Source organism: Lacerta agilis, chromosome 16 (genome assembly GCF_009819535.1).
Source record: "Lacerta agilis isolate rLacAgi1 chromosome 16, rLacAgi1.pri, whole genome shotgun sequence".
Taxonomy (NCBI): domain Eukaryota; kingdom Metazoa; phylum Chordata; class Lepidosauria; order Squamata; family Lacertidae; genus Lacerta; species Lacerta agilis.
In genome coordinates, this window is record NC_046327.1 from 21492090 (window position 1) to 21508353 (window position 16264).

Sequence of the window (16264 nt, forward strand, 5' to 3'; positions counted from 1 at the left end):
GCAATTTCCATTGATTGAATTCAACGCGTATTTCTTATTTCCACTCTGGAGGTCTGTGGGTGGGAGGTAGTGTGATGCCCCACATTGGTGTGGCAGAAGAGGATAGCAAATGTGGCGGGAAGATTCAAGGACAGTCAAACAAATATCTAAAACATTTCACTGTAGCATAGTACTGTATCAGAAACTTTTTTATTTTAATTGCAGAATTTGAATTGGCATATTTTCTAAACGAGAGCAAGGGCATCGAGTGGTACTGAGAACAATCCTAGTTACGTTTTCCAATGTATTTCTTACCCATGGGTGGGGGGGGGGCATGTGGTGCGAGCAATGTTTCATTCTGAAAGTGTGGCGCAGAGAGGAGGGAGTGTAAAGGAACCCGGAATTCAATAAACTTCGGGAGTCTGCACCATAAATCTATGAGGGTCGAGATAGGTCGCATGAGGGGAATGACCCCGGAAGCGGATGTGTGCAGCGGAGGTGGCTGGGCGGAAGTGGCGGCTTGTTGCTGTGCGCCGTGGTTTGGAGTTCTCCGGGTGGCGACGGGCAGTTAGTTCATCATGTCGATCGAAATCGAGTCGTCGGAGTGAGTTCCCTGACTGGGCTCGGGGAGCGGGGAGCGGGCGGGGTTGCTGGGTTGCTTTCGTGCCTTGCAAGGCGCAGGCCCCTTCCGTGCCCCGCGCTCGTGCCTTTGTCCTCTTCTGGCAGATCCATTTCTTGCTCGTGCCAGTCGGTGCCAGCTTAAAGCATCCCCCGCTCCCGGGTTGCCAAGGACCCTTTTCGTTGCTTTGTTGCAGCTGCTGGTACTTGGTGCGGGTGCATTTGCTCTGAGGCCACACACACAGTACTGCAGGGGGTTGGACTAGATGACCCTCGTGGTCTCTTAGGGACGCTGGTGGCGCCGTGGTCTAAACCCTTGAGCAGGGCCGGATTTAGGTTTGATGAGGCCCTAAGATAATGAAGGTAATGGTGGCCTGAAAAGTGAGATTAGCACCGTGACCCCATAGTTGTCTTTGACTGGACTTAACTGTCTAGGCGTCCTTTATCTTTTTTTTTTTTACCGTGGTCTCTTCCAACTCTACAGTTTTATGGTTTCACTCTCCCCGAAAGTGATATACTGTATGTGTGTCGCTTTGCGGGTGGTGATAAATCCTTGGTGCTCGAAATCGCACAGCTGCACATGGCAAATTCGAAAACTTCCACATGCCTCTATCTGTTTGCTCACAGTAAAGGGGTTAATGTCACCGGTGATGCGTATGCTCAAAAAGCAGGAGCTGGGCTGTCTTTCCCTGTTCTCTCATCTCCCCACCCCCCCTCTGGGCTACACTTTCAGAATTTGCTCATGCCACACTGGATTTTTTTATCAGTAAGAAATACACGGGGAATGAAAAGAAACAACTATCAGTGTTCTATGTTATGAAACACAGCTACTTAGTAATGGCTACCCTCTCCTGCCACACCAGTGTGGCACAGGGCACTCTTTGAGAACCACTGATCTAGGGTCTCAAGGCCTGGTGGGCAGTCTGTGTGGGAACACATCCTGGCGGTGGGTGGGGTTGCCAACAGGGGCAAGTGGCATAACTACAACACATCCCTTATTGAGGACACAGGGGGGACATTCTTGGTATTACAGTTGTAAATTTAGGTAAAATTTGAGATAGTTTTGTCCTTAGCTATGTTTCCAACATGGTCATCAGTTAGTGGAACTATTATGTATATTTAAGATTAAGCAACATAAATATTTACTCCCAAGTAGTTACGCTGTTCTCTGGGCGGCACTTTGAGTTGGATGTGTTCCTGAATATTGTGGGGGTCATATATATATGCTTTTTATTAGCTTATTATTACAACACAAACACACACAATGAACAGACTTTTAAAAATACAGATACGAAACAAATAATAAATGTATTGTATATCCATATTTCAATATTTATTCTTTTCTAATTGACTTCCTTTGTCCTCAATGCAGATCTGATTCCATATTTGGTAAATTGTTTCTTTCTCATTTCCTTTTTCCTACATTTCTCTTTATTTTATACTTTACACCATATTTTGTTTTGCAAAAATTACTTAAAGCAAGTCCAGGTATTGATTTTAAAACACTGCTTGTTTAGATAATCTCTATATTTTCCCCATTCTTTTTGGAAATTTTGTTTAGATTGTCCCCTAAATGTATGCATCATTTTCGCCAATTCAAGGTAATCAAATAATTTATCTTGCCACTCTTTTTTTCGTTGGTACTATCTGTTATTTCCATTTTTTTGCAATTAAGATTCTCGCTGCCAATGTTGCATACAGGAATATTCTCTTATTTTCTCTTGCAATGTCGGAGTCTAATATGCCCACCAGGAAAGATTCTGTTTTTAAAAAAATAAAGATTTGTTTAAATATTTTCTTCAGCTCTTCATATACCATATCCCAGAAGCTCTTAATTTTATTACAGTTCCACCACATGTGTAGCAGCGTCCCCTCTGCTTCATTACACCTCCAACACATTTTGGATTTTGTTTTATACATTTTGAATATTTTGCTAGGTGTTATGTACCATCTATAAAACATCTTTAGAAAATGTTCCTTATGGCTTCACAAGCTGTAAATCTCCAATTCTCATTCCACAATTTCCCCCATGATGATAATTGTGGGGTCTTCTAAGTCCTGAATGCACTTCTTAGCTTTGAAACAGGATCTGATAAGTTTGGGGAAATGGATTGCTTATGCATTGGCTGCTGTATTTCCCCCCTCATTGCTCTGTATATGCCCTAGACTCTAGAGGACGGCATACACATACAGAATTAATTGTTCCTTCTGTTTATTTTGCTTAGTGTTATCCGACTGATTATGCAGTACCTGAAGGAGAACAGTTTGCATCGTGCCTTGGCCACTCTACAGGAAGAGACCACAGTGTCACTGAACACAGTGGACAGCATTGAGAGTTTTGTTGCAGATATTAACAGTGGCCATTGGGACACAGTACTGCAGGCAATACAGTCATTAAAACTACCAGACAAAACACTTATTGATCTGTATGAGCAGGTAAGCACGCTTTCTGCAGTAATATTAGTTCATGTCTGATAGCACCTTTATCATTCACCAGAAAATAAACAGATTGTCTCTTTCTCTATAGCTTTGCATTTATAGTTATATCTCTGTCAAGATGTAATGGGTTCCAACTAGGACTAAAATATTATGTCTGAGAACAGTTGAACCAACTTTTTCTGATGTTTGCTGTTTATTTTATTTTTTACACTAATATATTTTGCAAGAAAATACAAGTTCATTAAAAAGTTAAGCATTTAAAATACATGTATTGAAAAATAACAGTGGCATTAAAATGCTATTAAATTCTCAGTTTTTAAAAGGCTGTCAGAATAATTATTTGCCTGTCTTCTAGAGGTATGGTGGCTCATAAGGGTACTATTTCTCAACCATACTAGTAATCGCCCTGCTCCTACTAAATACCAACCAAACCATAGATGGAGAGTATATCTAGAACTGCTTCCCATCATCACGTGCTGATGAGAATATTATAACCTCAAATTCTGTTGTTTCCACATCAGTGTCGTTGGTGTCTGTGGTGAAGGGAATGCATCTGTTTGTACTCTTACCTGTAATTCAAAAAACTAGTCTCATATCATAAACGGAGTCTCATAACGTGAGACTAGGATGCTGGAAGCATATTAATCTGGTGCTTGATGCATTCAGGTGGGGTTTAAGGATGACTCCTAGTATCAGTTGACTAATCCTTGTCATAATTAAGGCCAACTGAGCAAGATACGGATTTTGGTTATCTGAACTGCAGCCTTCACTTCTCCATTTCTGAAACCTGCATCACGCTGTACTTAAGCTGCCTGAAACTTTGGTCTTCTGTTTGTGCAGCTATCTCTTATACTGAATATGCGCACCACATTAAGCATTAACGCTGCTTACTAATGCTATTTTTCTTCTGATATTTCAGGTAGTTTTGGAATTGATAGAGCTTCGTGAATTGGGTGCTGCCAGATCTCTCCTGAGACAAACTGACCCAATGATCATGCTAAAGCAAACTCAGCCAGAGCGTTACATCCACCTTGAAAACCTTTTGGCCAGGTCGTATTTTGATCCTCGCGAGGTATGTCTATACTAATCAAAAATCTATCTTTATATATGTATTACATAGCCTTTCATTTGATAATGGAAGTTACCTTGGTGGATAGTGGGCTCTCCCGGCTCTACCTCATGAAAGCCTTTGGACAGAGACTGGACGGCCATCTGCTGCGAATGCTGTAGCTCTTGGTTGCCTACAGTGAGTAGGGCATTAGACTAGTAAGCCTCCAAGGCCCCCTCCAATTTTACAATCCTCATACGGATTAGGAATTCCTTCAGAAATTATGCCTAATGTTGCCAGCAATTGGCTTTTTTGAGTAAGTGGCATGCGAGTGTTGGGTTGGTACCGTCAGGCCTCATTTGGGGGTTCTCTACCTCTCTCTTAAATCGGAACCAGTGAAGGTGGTGAAGGTTGTGTGTGAGTGCCTGGAGGCGATTGGAGGATGGATGGCGGCTAACAGATTGAGGTTGAATCCTGACAAGACAGAAGTACTGCTTCTGGGGGACAGGGGGCAGGCAGGTGTGGGGGACTCCCTGGTCCTGAATGGGATAACTGTGCCCCTGAAGGACCAGGTGTGCAGCCTGGGAGTAATTTTGGACTCACAGCTGTCCATGGAGGTCAATTCTGTGTCCAGGGCAGCTGTCTACCAGCTCCACCTGGTACGCAGGCTGAGACCCTACCTGCCCGCAGACTGTCTTGCCAGAGTGGTGCATGCTCTGGTTATCTCCCGCTTGGATTACTGCAATGCGCTCTACGTGGGGCACCAGGTGACCCAGAAACTACAACTAATCCAGAATGTGGCAGCTAGACTGGTGACTGGGAGTGGCCGCTGAGACCACATAACACCGGTCCTGAAAGAACTACATTGGCGCCCAGTACATTTCTGAGCACAATTCAAAGTGTTGGTGCTGACCTTTAAAGCCGAGGGCCTTCTGGTGATTCCCTCACTGCGAGAAGTGAAGTTACAGGGAACCAGGCAGAGGGCCTTCTCGGTAGTGGCGCCCGCCCTGTGGAACGCCCTTCCACTAGATGTTGGAGAGAAAAACAACTACCAGACTTTTAGAAGACATCTGAAGGCAGCCCTGTTTAGGGAGGCTTTTAATGTTTAATAGATTATTGCATTTTAATGTTTTGTTGGAAGCTGCCCAGAGTGGCTGGGGAAACCCAGCCAGATGGGTGGGGTATGTATGTATGTATGTATGTATGTATAAATAAAAATAAAATAAAATAAAATAAAATAAAATAAAATAATTATTAGTGGGTTGTGGACCTGTGGAGACCTTCTTCCCTTTTGTTTGCTGTGCTCCAAATGATGCCTTCCACTCCCTGCTTTTCTGGTCTAAGTTTATGGGAGATGGAAGCAGTACAAATCTCTGCTTTGCGTTAATGAGCAAAACAGATTGATAGCTATTGGATAAGTAGTTTTACTTCATTCAAACTGGGAAGGGTCCTACCTTTTTTTAGAACAGTTTCTCCTACCAAGTTCCTTCAAGCCCTGAAAACTAAACTGAGGTATTATGTTGTTCTATGCTAGGCATACCCAGATGGGAGCAGCAAAGAGAAGCGGAGAGCTGCTATTGCCCAAGCCTTGGCTGGTGAAGTCAGTGTTGTGCCTCCATCTCGTCTTATGGCATTGCTGGGACAGGTATTCCCCCCCTCTACTGAGACTTACATTGTATGAAACTGAAAATAGAGATCCTTATTCATGAACTGCTGAAAGGTATACAATTAAATACATTTTGTTTTAGTAAAACCAGTCTTCCACTTCGCATTTCAAATGATTCTTTTGATGGGATGGATTTAATAAATCAGTCTCAATAACAAATCTATGTTCACAGACCCTTCTGCAGTCAAGTTTTTACCACTAAGGAAAGGTCACACAGCTGATGTTTGAGATGTAACTTCCCAATGTAAGGAATATCAATGTAATGAATATCATTTGAAAAGTTACCAAGATCTGTGCTTTAATCCTCTGATTTCTCAGGCACTGAAATGGCAACAGCACCAGGGACTTCTTCCTCCTGGTATGACAATTGATTTGTTCCGAGGCAAAGCAGCTGTCAAAGATGTTGAAGAGGAAAAGTTCCCCACACAACTGAGTAGGCATATTAAGGTGAGTCCCTAATTACCACTTGCGAGGAATGGGACAGATTCTTCTAGAATTGTTGGCATCCATCTGTCTCGAGGGACAATGGAGTATGTCTCCAGGGTTGAAGTCAAACCGCTGCCTTAGCAGCACTGAAGTGACTTCCCCGGGGCACAAGCCTGGAGTTTATTTCAATAACATATCAAGGATACATTACAGTCTTACCTTGGTTTTCGAACAAATTAGTTCTCGAACGTTTTAGTTCCCAAATGCCGCAAACCTGGAAGTGACTGTTCTGGTTTGCGCACTATTTTTGGAAGCCAAATGTCCGATGGGGTTTCTGTGGCTTCCGATTGGCTGCAGGAGCTTCCTGCAGTTACATTCAAGATTTCTGTCAGCTCTTGACTTTCAATCCGCTACATTTTAGTGATTAGTAATAATACCAGTTTTGAAATCCTCCTTGCATGCCCGTAAGCTCTGAAAAGCACACTTTCTCTCATTGATGCCAATTTATATATATCTTGTAGGTTCTGTTGCATGAAATGCAAAATAGATGTATCTTTTCATCTGGCTTTTGAGTCCCATTGAACTTGGGCTGGATCTAGACACATAAAAAAAATGTTTCAGGAAAACACGTTGTAAACCTCATAATGGGAAATCAAGTTGTCAAAGACAGATCTCTTCATTGGCATCTGCTGACGTAGTGTTATAATGCATTTTAAACACTTTTAAAAAAACCTGATGTTTTAAAAAAACCTTGGTTTGAATACCTGCTATATTTAAACACACAAGCAAGTTGATGAACACATTTGTAGCCTTTCTCATTTTTATATTTGTAGCTGATACTGGAATAGAAATCGACTAAGATCACTGGATGAAATAATTATTTTAACTGAAACTGTTTTTAGAATATATATATATATATAATAATAAATAAATAAATTGTCCAATAATAAATAAATAAATTGTCCAATAGCACATTATAGAGCAATTAAGCTTTTGGTATAAGCTTTTGTGTGCATGCACACTTCTTCAGATACATGCACACGAAAGCTTATACCAAGAACAAACTTAGTTGGTCTCTAAGGTGCTACTGGTCAATTTATTTATTTATATATATATATTGACTGTGTCATACCAACACGACTTCCTACCTGTTTTTAGAATGCTTTAACTGTTTCAGAATGCTTTTTTTTTTTAAGTGACTGTGTTTGCCTCCCTGGGCTGCTTTGAGAGGAAAGACAGGATATAAATCAGATCATTAAACTAAAATGATTAGATTAAGTTAAAGATGCATTTTTGACTCACTTGCATACCAGACATGTACGCAAGAATGCTAAGGGGATATGTTCTGTTTCTTGCTCAAAATGGCATCCAGTGGTGATTGATTGATTCCTTCCATCCATCCAGCTGTAGAGGGAGAATATAAAATAGGATTTTTATGATGAAAGTAACTTTTTCTTTGGCTAGGTTGAAAGCCATGAACCAAAGCATATACATAGTAATTGGGTTCAATCCAGATTTGCCCCTCTGCTAGCGCCAAGGCCCCCCCCCCCGAGATCCAGCAGAGGCTTCCTGCTAGAGAAAGGGGGTCAGATGATCTCCCCCAATTCTCTTGTAAGCACTAACTCTTACTTGTTCCTGCTCTCAGAGGAGCTTTTCAGGGCACTGCAGGGAGAAGAAGGAATTGGCAAAAATGACCTCTGCTCCATTTCTCCAGTGGGAGCTGTACGCTGCGGCATACAAATCTGTATCCAACCTATTGTAGTTCAGTTTCTGGAAGTTAACACCAATTAGGCTTTCATATATATATATATTTCATATTAAATTGGTACAAAATCTGTATGCTGCAAGCATTGTTGATACTTTTCCTCAAAAAGAGATGGGCATTTTTAAAATATCCACAGAGTTTGAGCACTTAATGTGATGTGAGGGCTGAGGTTTCATAATTATTTAGTCTAGGATAGTATCCTATTCCAGTGTCAGAGGGTTACTTATTTATATGAAATTGGCATTGCGTGAAATCCTTCTTTTTGTTCCCTTAAAACAGTTTGGCCAGAAGTCTCATGTGGAGTGTGCTCGATTTTCACCAGATGGTCAGTATCTGGTCACTGGCTCTGTTGATGGGTTCATTGAAGTATGGAACTTCACCACCGGCAAAATCAGAAAGGTAAAACACCGCATGTCCTTTCAAGTGGATTGTTCAGTACATAGTTTGTGTTTTGACAGTAAAGCCCTCAGCTTGCACTCATTTAACTTGTGTGCATTCAGATTTAGACAATAAAATAAAACAAGGGGGGGGGATAAAGGGGTAAATTATGGGGGAAATTACTTTGGCAATCCCACCCACCATTGAACCCAGTGGGCTTTGACTATCTACGGTTTTGGCATTAGGAGCGAGCCCCGTAACGTAACCCCCATGTAAGTTGTGGGCTTACTGTACTAAATTTGTGTACAGGTTTGTGTAGTTTTCCCAGTGGAACTGGAGTGTAAATGGGAACTCTGAATGCACAGTGCATTTGAATTTTAAAACAATACCAATTTGACACTTGTCAGCATCATTTTCAAGATTGAGCAACTTGTTCAAGGTCCCAGGGCGATCTGCAGCAATTTGAAATACAACACTAAAAACATTAAAAACTTACAATTACCGTATATCGCGGCGTATAAGACGACTTTTTGAGCCTTTTTTATCCTCCCCAAAGTCGGGGGTCGTCTTGTACGCCGGTTACTAAAACCGGGGTATGCAGGGGAAGCCGTCGGAGAGCGTTTCGGCAGAGCGGCAGCGGCTTCAGGGTCCTTTCACCCGGCTCCCTCCCTAGCTCACTGTAAAGCGGCAAAGCAGGAGCCGCTTACAGCAATGCCCCCCCCCAGCCTGTCTCTCTCCCTGGCTTCAGCGTCCTCTCACCCAGCTCTGCTTGCACGTGCTTGCATTCCTTGCGGGGGAGGGGACTTCGCCTTGGCTTCTGAGCAGGGGAGGCCTTCGGAGAGCGTCCCGGCAGAGCGGCAGCGGCTTTAGGGTCCTCTCACCCGGCTCCCTCCCTAGCTCACTGTAAAGCGGCAAAGCAGGAGCCGCTTACGGCAATGCCCCTCCCAGCCTGTCTCTCTCCCTGGCTGAGCAGCTACAGCGTCTCCTCGGCTCTCAGCTCTCAGCTCTGATTAGCAAATTGAGCAGACTTTCAGCAGGTATTGTCTTTTACTGGGGCTTCTCAGCTCCAGAATCAGTGGTGTCAAGTATCCTTTCTCCCACAAAGCTTTTGCAATTCAAAACCCTTTTGCATTCCTCATTTGCAAAGCCTTTGAGCTCCCCCTCCCTCACTGTAAAGCAGTCCCAGCCCATCTCCCTCCCTGGCTTCATCGTCCTCTCACACGTGCTTGCATCCCTGGGGGGGGGGGAGAGGGGACTTCGCCTTGGCTTCTGACGCAGGGGAGGCCGTTGGAGAGCCTCGCGTCTGAGCAGCTACAGCGTCTCCTCGGCTCTCAGCTCTCACCCAGGAGAGCGAGGACGATTAGCAAATTGAGCAGACTTTCAGCAGGTATTGTCTTTTACTGGGGCCTCTGAGCTACAGAATTGGTTTTCTGCTACTGTTTAATTCACTTTCTCCTGCAAGCAAGCAGATCGGGGCCCTTTTCTTCCTTGGGCTGCTCCCGGCCTCTCCCTCTCCCACCCCCCCATCCCATATCACTAACCCTACATTTTAACTGGAAAAGTTGGGGGTCGTCTTATACGCCGGGTCGTCTTATACGCCGACATATACGGTACAAGAAAAATTGAATCACAAAAAATAGGGTGGGTTTTGAAAATATAGGTCTCAAGTGACAAAGATGTATGTAGGCTTCCAAACCAAGTGTTTTTGGAAATCCTTATTTTACCATGTAACTCCTAGTGCTAGATTTGGTAGACTAAATCTTGATTTAGTTGCATTAAGAAGCAATTAAGAGCAACAGGAGCTCACCCTGTCATGGTGATTCGAACCGCTGACCTTCTGATCAGCAAGCCCAGGAGGCTCAGTGGTTTAGACCACAGCCATTAGACAGTACTGTTTAGATGAATAAGTCAGCTCCTTTGGTATGACTCTTACACGCATGGCTGTTTTCGGTGGCTCTTTTTTCTCCTTTAGTGACTGATCCTTTGTTCATTACTTCATTTAGGATCTGAAGTACCAAGCTCAGGATAACTTTATGATGATGGATGATGCGGTTCTATGCATGTGTTTCAGTAGGGATACGGAAATGCTAGCAACTGGAGCACAGGATGGGAAGATCAAGGTATGCAATTTGGGGAATGAGAGGACAGAAAACGGATCTAGAGAGGTGATCTTAAGCCATGTTTCCTAAACTTCTGAGAGCTGGGGCCTACTTCTTTCTGAATTAAAACAAGATTCACTGTTATACCCAGAAAGGGTAAGATTGGTCTAGTCCAGGGGTCAGCAAACTAAGGCCCGTGGGCCAGATCAGGCCCAATTGCTGTCCGTGGATCGGCGTGGGGATTCTGTTTGTTCGGGCTGCGCCACCCCCCCATGCCATTCCATTCCCCCCCCCCACACACACTGCAGCAGCGCCTGGTTCCTCCCCGCCCTGCCTAGAAGAGGAAGGGGGCTGGGCTGAGCTGGCTGAGTGCCATTTCAAGCAGCTCCTCTCCGGAGCCACCCCTTTCGCACTGCTCATCTTCCCTCTGCCGCCCTCCTGGTGCTCCTGTGGGCCAGAGAGTGGAGCGGGCGAGCTCGCTCTGCCTACCCACGAGAAGCAGCAGCAGCGGAGGTGGTGGTGGTGACGGCAGCCCCAGGGAAGGTAAGCACAGTGGGTGGGGGTGGGGAGGAGGACTACTTGCCCCCCTCACCTCTTCTTCCAGCTCCCCCCCCCCGGTGCCGTTTCATTGTGCAGTTACAGACCCAGTAAGAACAAATTGAAACATCCAAATCATGCAAGTTCTAACATACGATAAATTAAAATAGGTGGCGTGTATATAAACTAGGGACGGAAACAATGATACAGTGAAATTAACAGAATTCCTTTACAAGTCTTGTTATAAGAAAAAGAAAAATCAGCAGGATCGTCTCATGTTTTTGTAACAGTCAATAACAAGAAATTCCAACTAGCCTGAAGTTGGTGGCTTTCCAGAGACAGAAGTAAATTGCACATGATTTTCTGTTTTCCCTCTACTCTTCCCAGGTTTGGAAGATTCAGAGTGGGCAGTGTCTGAGGCGATTCGAAAGAGCGCACAGCAAAGGTGTCACCTGCCTGAGTTTTTCAAAGGACAGCAGTCAGATTCTTAGTGCCTCTTTTGACCAGACAATCAGGTACGTTTCATTTTGCTAAGTTCTGCTATTCAGCCTTACTTGGTTGAGTGACATTAATGTAGCTTTTATTCTGTGGCAGAATCCATGGCTTGAAGTCTGGCAAGACTCTCAAAGAATTTCGTGGTCATTCGTCATTTGTTAATGAAGCCACATTTACACAGGATGGGCATTACATAATCAGCGCATCTTCGGATGGCACTGTGAAGGTAAGATCAGCCGACTGGTCTTTGGTAGTTGTTTATTTTGCTTGGTTAGCTAAAGTTTTTGCTCATCTCACTTTTGTAAAGAAAATTCTCACCAGCTTGTGGATTGCGGAAGTAAAACATACATTTAATATTTTCTATATCACAAGTCTTCTCTGCCAGTTGCAGCTTCTTAAAATATTATGAACTAGCATTTCTCTGAAGGGATGCCATAGTTGGAGCCAAGCTGTTTTCTAGAAGCATTGTATATACTTATTTGATTAATCAGCTGTTTAGTAGGTTGTATTTTTTGCTTGTTTTAAATACCAGATTTGACCTTCAGTACCAGACCTTAACTACCAATTATGAACTGGCTTTTTAAAATAAAAAGTATACCATCATCATTATTTTAAACAAGTAAAACCAAAAAATCAGTGCAATTCTGAAAAGTTTAATCTGCCACCATGATTCATAATGGCATCCAACGGTATCAAACACAAACGAAAACCTGCTCCTTGATTACAGGAGCCACCAAGCAAATTTGGTTATATTTTAAGTGTCCACGTGCATAGCAAGCAAGCAACTTTCCAGAATATATAGTACATTTATATGTCTGAGTTTTGAAGGGATGTGGTCCTCTCCATATTGTGAAGCATTACTGTCACTGCAGAACTGGGATTCCATTTCTTGGCATGTTGCTAAGGTGTGACAGAACTCTGGAGCCGGGAATATATATATACTGATCTTTTCTCCTTTGTTCTGTTTTCCAGGTTTGGAATATGAAGACTACAGAGTGTTGTAACACTTTCAAATCACTCGGCAGCACAGCTGGGACAGACATCACCGTCAACAGTGTGGTTTTGTTGCCTAAGAATCCGGAACACTTTGTTGTTTGCAACAGATCAAATACAGTTGTCATTATGAACATGCAGGGGCAGGTATGTTATCGGAGGACAATGGATTTGAAATGACTGGGAACATATCCTCTTGGATTTGGGAAGATTCTGTTGCTTTAGTCCAGATTACTTCACTTCTCCCTTTCTAAATAATATGTGGGGCTGTTTGTAAGACATTGTGACTAAATAGGATTCTGGACTTGATAAGTCTGATATTCTGGACTTCGAAAGTAATAATTGTAAGCTTTGTTCTCATTAGCATTCTCAGCAGTGCTCAAGCAGAGAATATGGGATGGATCCCTGAGGGTTATGCTGCTTCTGTTTTCCCTTAGGTCTAATTATGTGTTGTTTGATCTATGGGATCCTTCAGTATATTTCAAGCAATTCACTCACCCAACAAATGTGCTTCTGATTTAAATGCCAATATATATTGACTTTGTAGATTGTGAGAAGCTTCAGCTCTGGTAAGAGGGAAGGTGGTGACTTTGTCTGCTGTGCCCTTTCTCCACGAGGCGAGTGGATCTACTGTGTGGGTGAAGACTTTGTGCTGTACTGTTTCAGCACAGTGACTGGCAAGCTGGAGAGAACATTGACGGTGAGTAGCAGAGACGGCAGCCTGTGCTTCTTTGTAAACACCTTACAAAGTGCTGGGTATGACCTGATCCCAGTTTGGATGTTGTAATGTTACCGCAAGCAGGTGAGACCTTCTGTCTCAGGGAACTTGTTTCAAAGAAAGGTTTTGCCCCCCCCCCCCTACACTTGATCTTAGCTATAAAAGGCTGAGAAACGGTTTGCATAAAGTAATACATTTAAAATAAGTGTATTTTCAGTCCAAGGCCAAACCTTTGGCCAGAAGCATGTGCTGTAGCTGCTGTGTAACTGCTCCCAAAAACATCTCCCCCTGCCATAACATTTAGTAATGCAAAATTCATGACATGCCACTGAGCATTTTCTCACCTCAGGTATTTTTTTGGCTTCAGCTAATGGAGATCATGCAGCATTCCTCGTTTTTTAATAATTCAGGGGAGAAAAGGATCCTAACGATGATGCTTTAGCATTACTTGCGAATGTTTGAAGCATGTCAAGAATATTGTCTCAGTAGTCCATACAACACCCCTTGTTAAGTACATAAGTTTTATTATCCCAATTTTTGCTGGCGGGTGATGGGGATTGAGAGTCCCTATTAAGCACATTGCAGAGGAGTTGAACTTGGGATTTCCTTGCTTTTAATTTACTGTGATACGAATCCCAACCATGCTTCCACAAACAGAAGGGCTCCTTCCGCTCACAGAGAGGGAGGAGATCCAGCAGAGAATCCTACCAGCAGCAGGGGCGAACCAGTTTTTGCCGAAGCTCCCTTCACACCCCTCATGCTGTCCCAGAGGCTCCACCTTGGTGCACTGTAGACTAGGAAGCCAGAAACTGAAAAGCAGATGAAAACGCTTAAATCAGGGGCCAGGGACCCCCACTCTGCAGAGGTTTCTCATCTGGCCTGTGGGGCCTCTCCTCCTTGATCCCACCATTATTCCTCTGTTTTTTTTGCCAGCTGTCAGGGAGGGGGCTTTTGTTCCTCCCAAGCCAGCAGGGAAATGTAGCAAATTGCAGGTGTTGGACCATCAGTTCTTGTTGGTACCCTTTTAGCGGGGCGCTAGGAGGGCTTTTGTCCCTTGCCTCCACTGTGATCCCAGTTCACACAAGATAGCCTATAGCTGTAGTTTGCATTGCAACAAGATCTACTATTTGATCCAACAGTCTGGGGATTGTGGTGGGGTGGTGGAGATTCTAATGCAAATTGCAGGGCTGGCCTATCTGGATGAGGACAACTGAGTGGGGAGAGGGGTAAGGGATTAAAGGCAGGATTCCTAGCCCCACAAGCTACTAGGTGTCCTGGTGCCTGCAATTTGCAGTGGGGGGAAATCCTTCCATTGAAATTTTTGGGATGTGTTTCCTGTAAGAAACAAGAGTGTGGCTGCCTTCCTGAATAATGCCCATCTATATGTATTTTATGCTGTGGGGTGGGGTGGGGGGCAGGGGAATGTCTGCAACTTTGCTGGCAAGCAGGCTCTGACATATTACCATAAGGGAATGTTTCCTGACTCCTGCTCTATAAAGTCTTCTCTCACACTTTCCTAAACACCACTGCTGTTTAATCTCCTCCCCTGAATTGTATCCTCAGCCCTAGTATATCATTTTCCTCAAATCCCCTTATTAGTCACCTCTGTATCGTCCTCTTCTATGGCAGGGATGGGGAATTCCAGGCCTGGGGGTGAAATGCGGCCCTCGAAGCCTCTCTTATGCGGCCCCAGAACTCTCCCCATGCCACACATCCTTCCTAACCACTCCACTCACCAGCCCTGTTTTGCATCCTCCTGGCTGGAATGCATCCTTGAACTCTGATGGTGCCTGATGCTTGCCCAGGTAGAAGATGTAGAGAGGGATGTGTATGTAAATATGTGTAGAAACTAGCCTACTGCACAAAGGTAAAATTCCTTTCATTGCTCCACCTCCTTCTGCCTCCGGCCCCAGCCACCTCTGGCAAGTAGCTGCCACAAGATTGTACAGAAGGGATTGAGGTCTTGCACTGAAAGTTTCCCCACCCCTGCCTGCTCTATGGCATCTCTGCTAGGTGGCTTATCCCCTACTTTTCTTCTGCAAAGCTACGAACTACCTGGCAAATGACTTCTGATAAGCCTGCTTTAGAAGAACATTAGCAGGCATATATATTCCTCGCTATGAACTGTGCAGAATGTACAAATTATTTGTGCGATAATGTTAATATTCCTATGTCTTCACCCCAAATTGCTGCTTTGTTATCTCTCAACTTTAAATCTTCTAACAGGCTTGCAAATTTCAAGTTAAAATTTTGGGAAATATTTATTAACTTTCTTTTATACCCAGGTTCACGAAAAGGATGTTATTGGTATCGCTCACCATCCCCACCAGAACTTGATTGCTACCTATAGTGAAGATGGGCTGCTGAAGCTCTGGAAACCATAAACTAATTTTTTAATTCCCTCCACTGCATGGAGATCTTGAATGCAAAGACACAGTGCGTTGCAGGGTGGTTTTCAGTTTGTAGGAGGTCCAAAAGTTATCTCAGCTGAATATTAATTTCATATTCAGATGTCCCTATAAATTTGCAATTTATTTATTGCAAATAAATGCAATTCCAGTTAGTAGAATATTTGCTAGTTGCTTGCCCCGGTGTAGCACTTTGCTGCAAAGAAAAAAAAATCCTTTAAGATGTGTTTCCTTTTTGCTGCTTATTAGGGACATTAACCATAATTCAGTTTGTTTTAATTGAATGTTAAATGTAAATATTCTTCTGGCTAAGGCAAAGTGAAGAAAAGGAAACATTTGGTGTTTCTGTGAAATTGATTTCATCCAAGTTCTCTCCCAACTATCCCTGTCTTATACTTACAACATGGAACTTAAAACAGACAATTCTTGCCAAAGCTAAGCATTTTAAAATCCCACGTTTTAATGGGCATGTTAAGAAGAAAATAAGGTCCATTGACAGGCATGGGGTTTCAAAGCATTTAACTTTGGCTGGGAAGTGAATAAATCTTCTGAGCTTCTCAAAATGAATACCCGATAACGTTCTTGCAGATTTTTCTGCTCTGGGTAGGTAACACATTTTACTTTATTCTCCTTTTAAAATATAGCTTTGTCTGGATTAGTTTAGAAAATAGTTTTATAGATTTCTTTTTGCAATG

The 16264-nt window shown here is 43.3% G+C and overlaps 1 protein-coding gene across 1 annotated transcript; it reads left to right on the forward strand.

Annotated features, from left to right (window-relative positions):
- Window positions 1–454: 454 nt before the first annotated feature.
- Window positions 455–15712, forward strand: SMU1 (SMU1 DNA replication regulator and spliceosomal factor). Its single transcript, XM_033173163.1, has 12 exons — window positions 455–583; window positions 2823–3033; window positions 3956–4108; window positions 5619–5729; window positions 6069–6197; window positions 8221–8340; window positions 10323–10439; window positions 11343–11470; window positions 11550–11676; window positions 12423–12590; window positions 12991–13143; window positions 15447–15712. The coding sequence occupies exons 1-12, from the start codon at window positions 558–560 to the stop codon at window positions 15543–15545; spliced, it is 1542 nt and encodes a 513-aa protein (XP_033029054.1). The 5' UTR covers window positions 455–557; the 3' UTR covers window positions 15546–15712.
- Window positions 15713–16264: the final 552 nt, after the last annotated feature.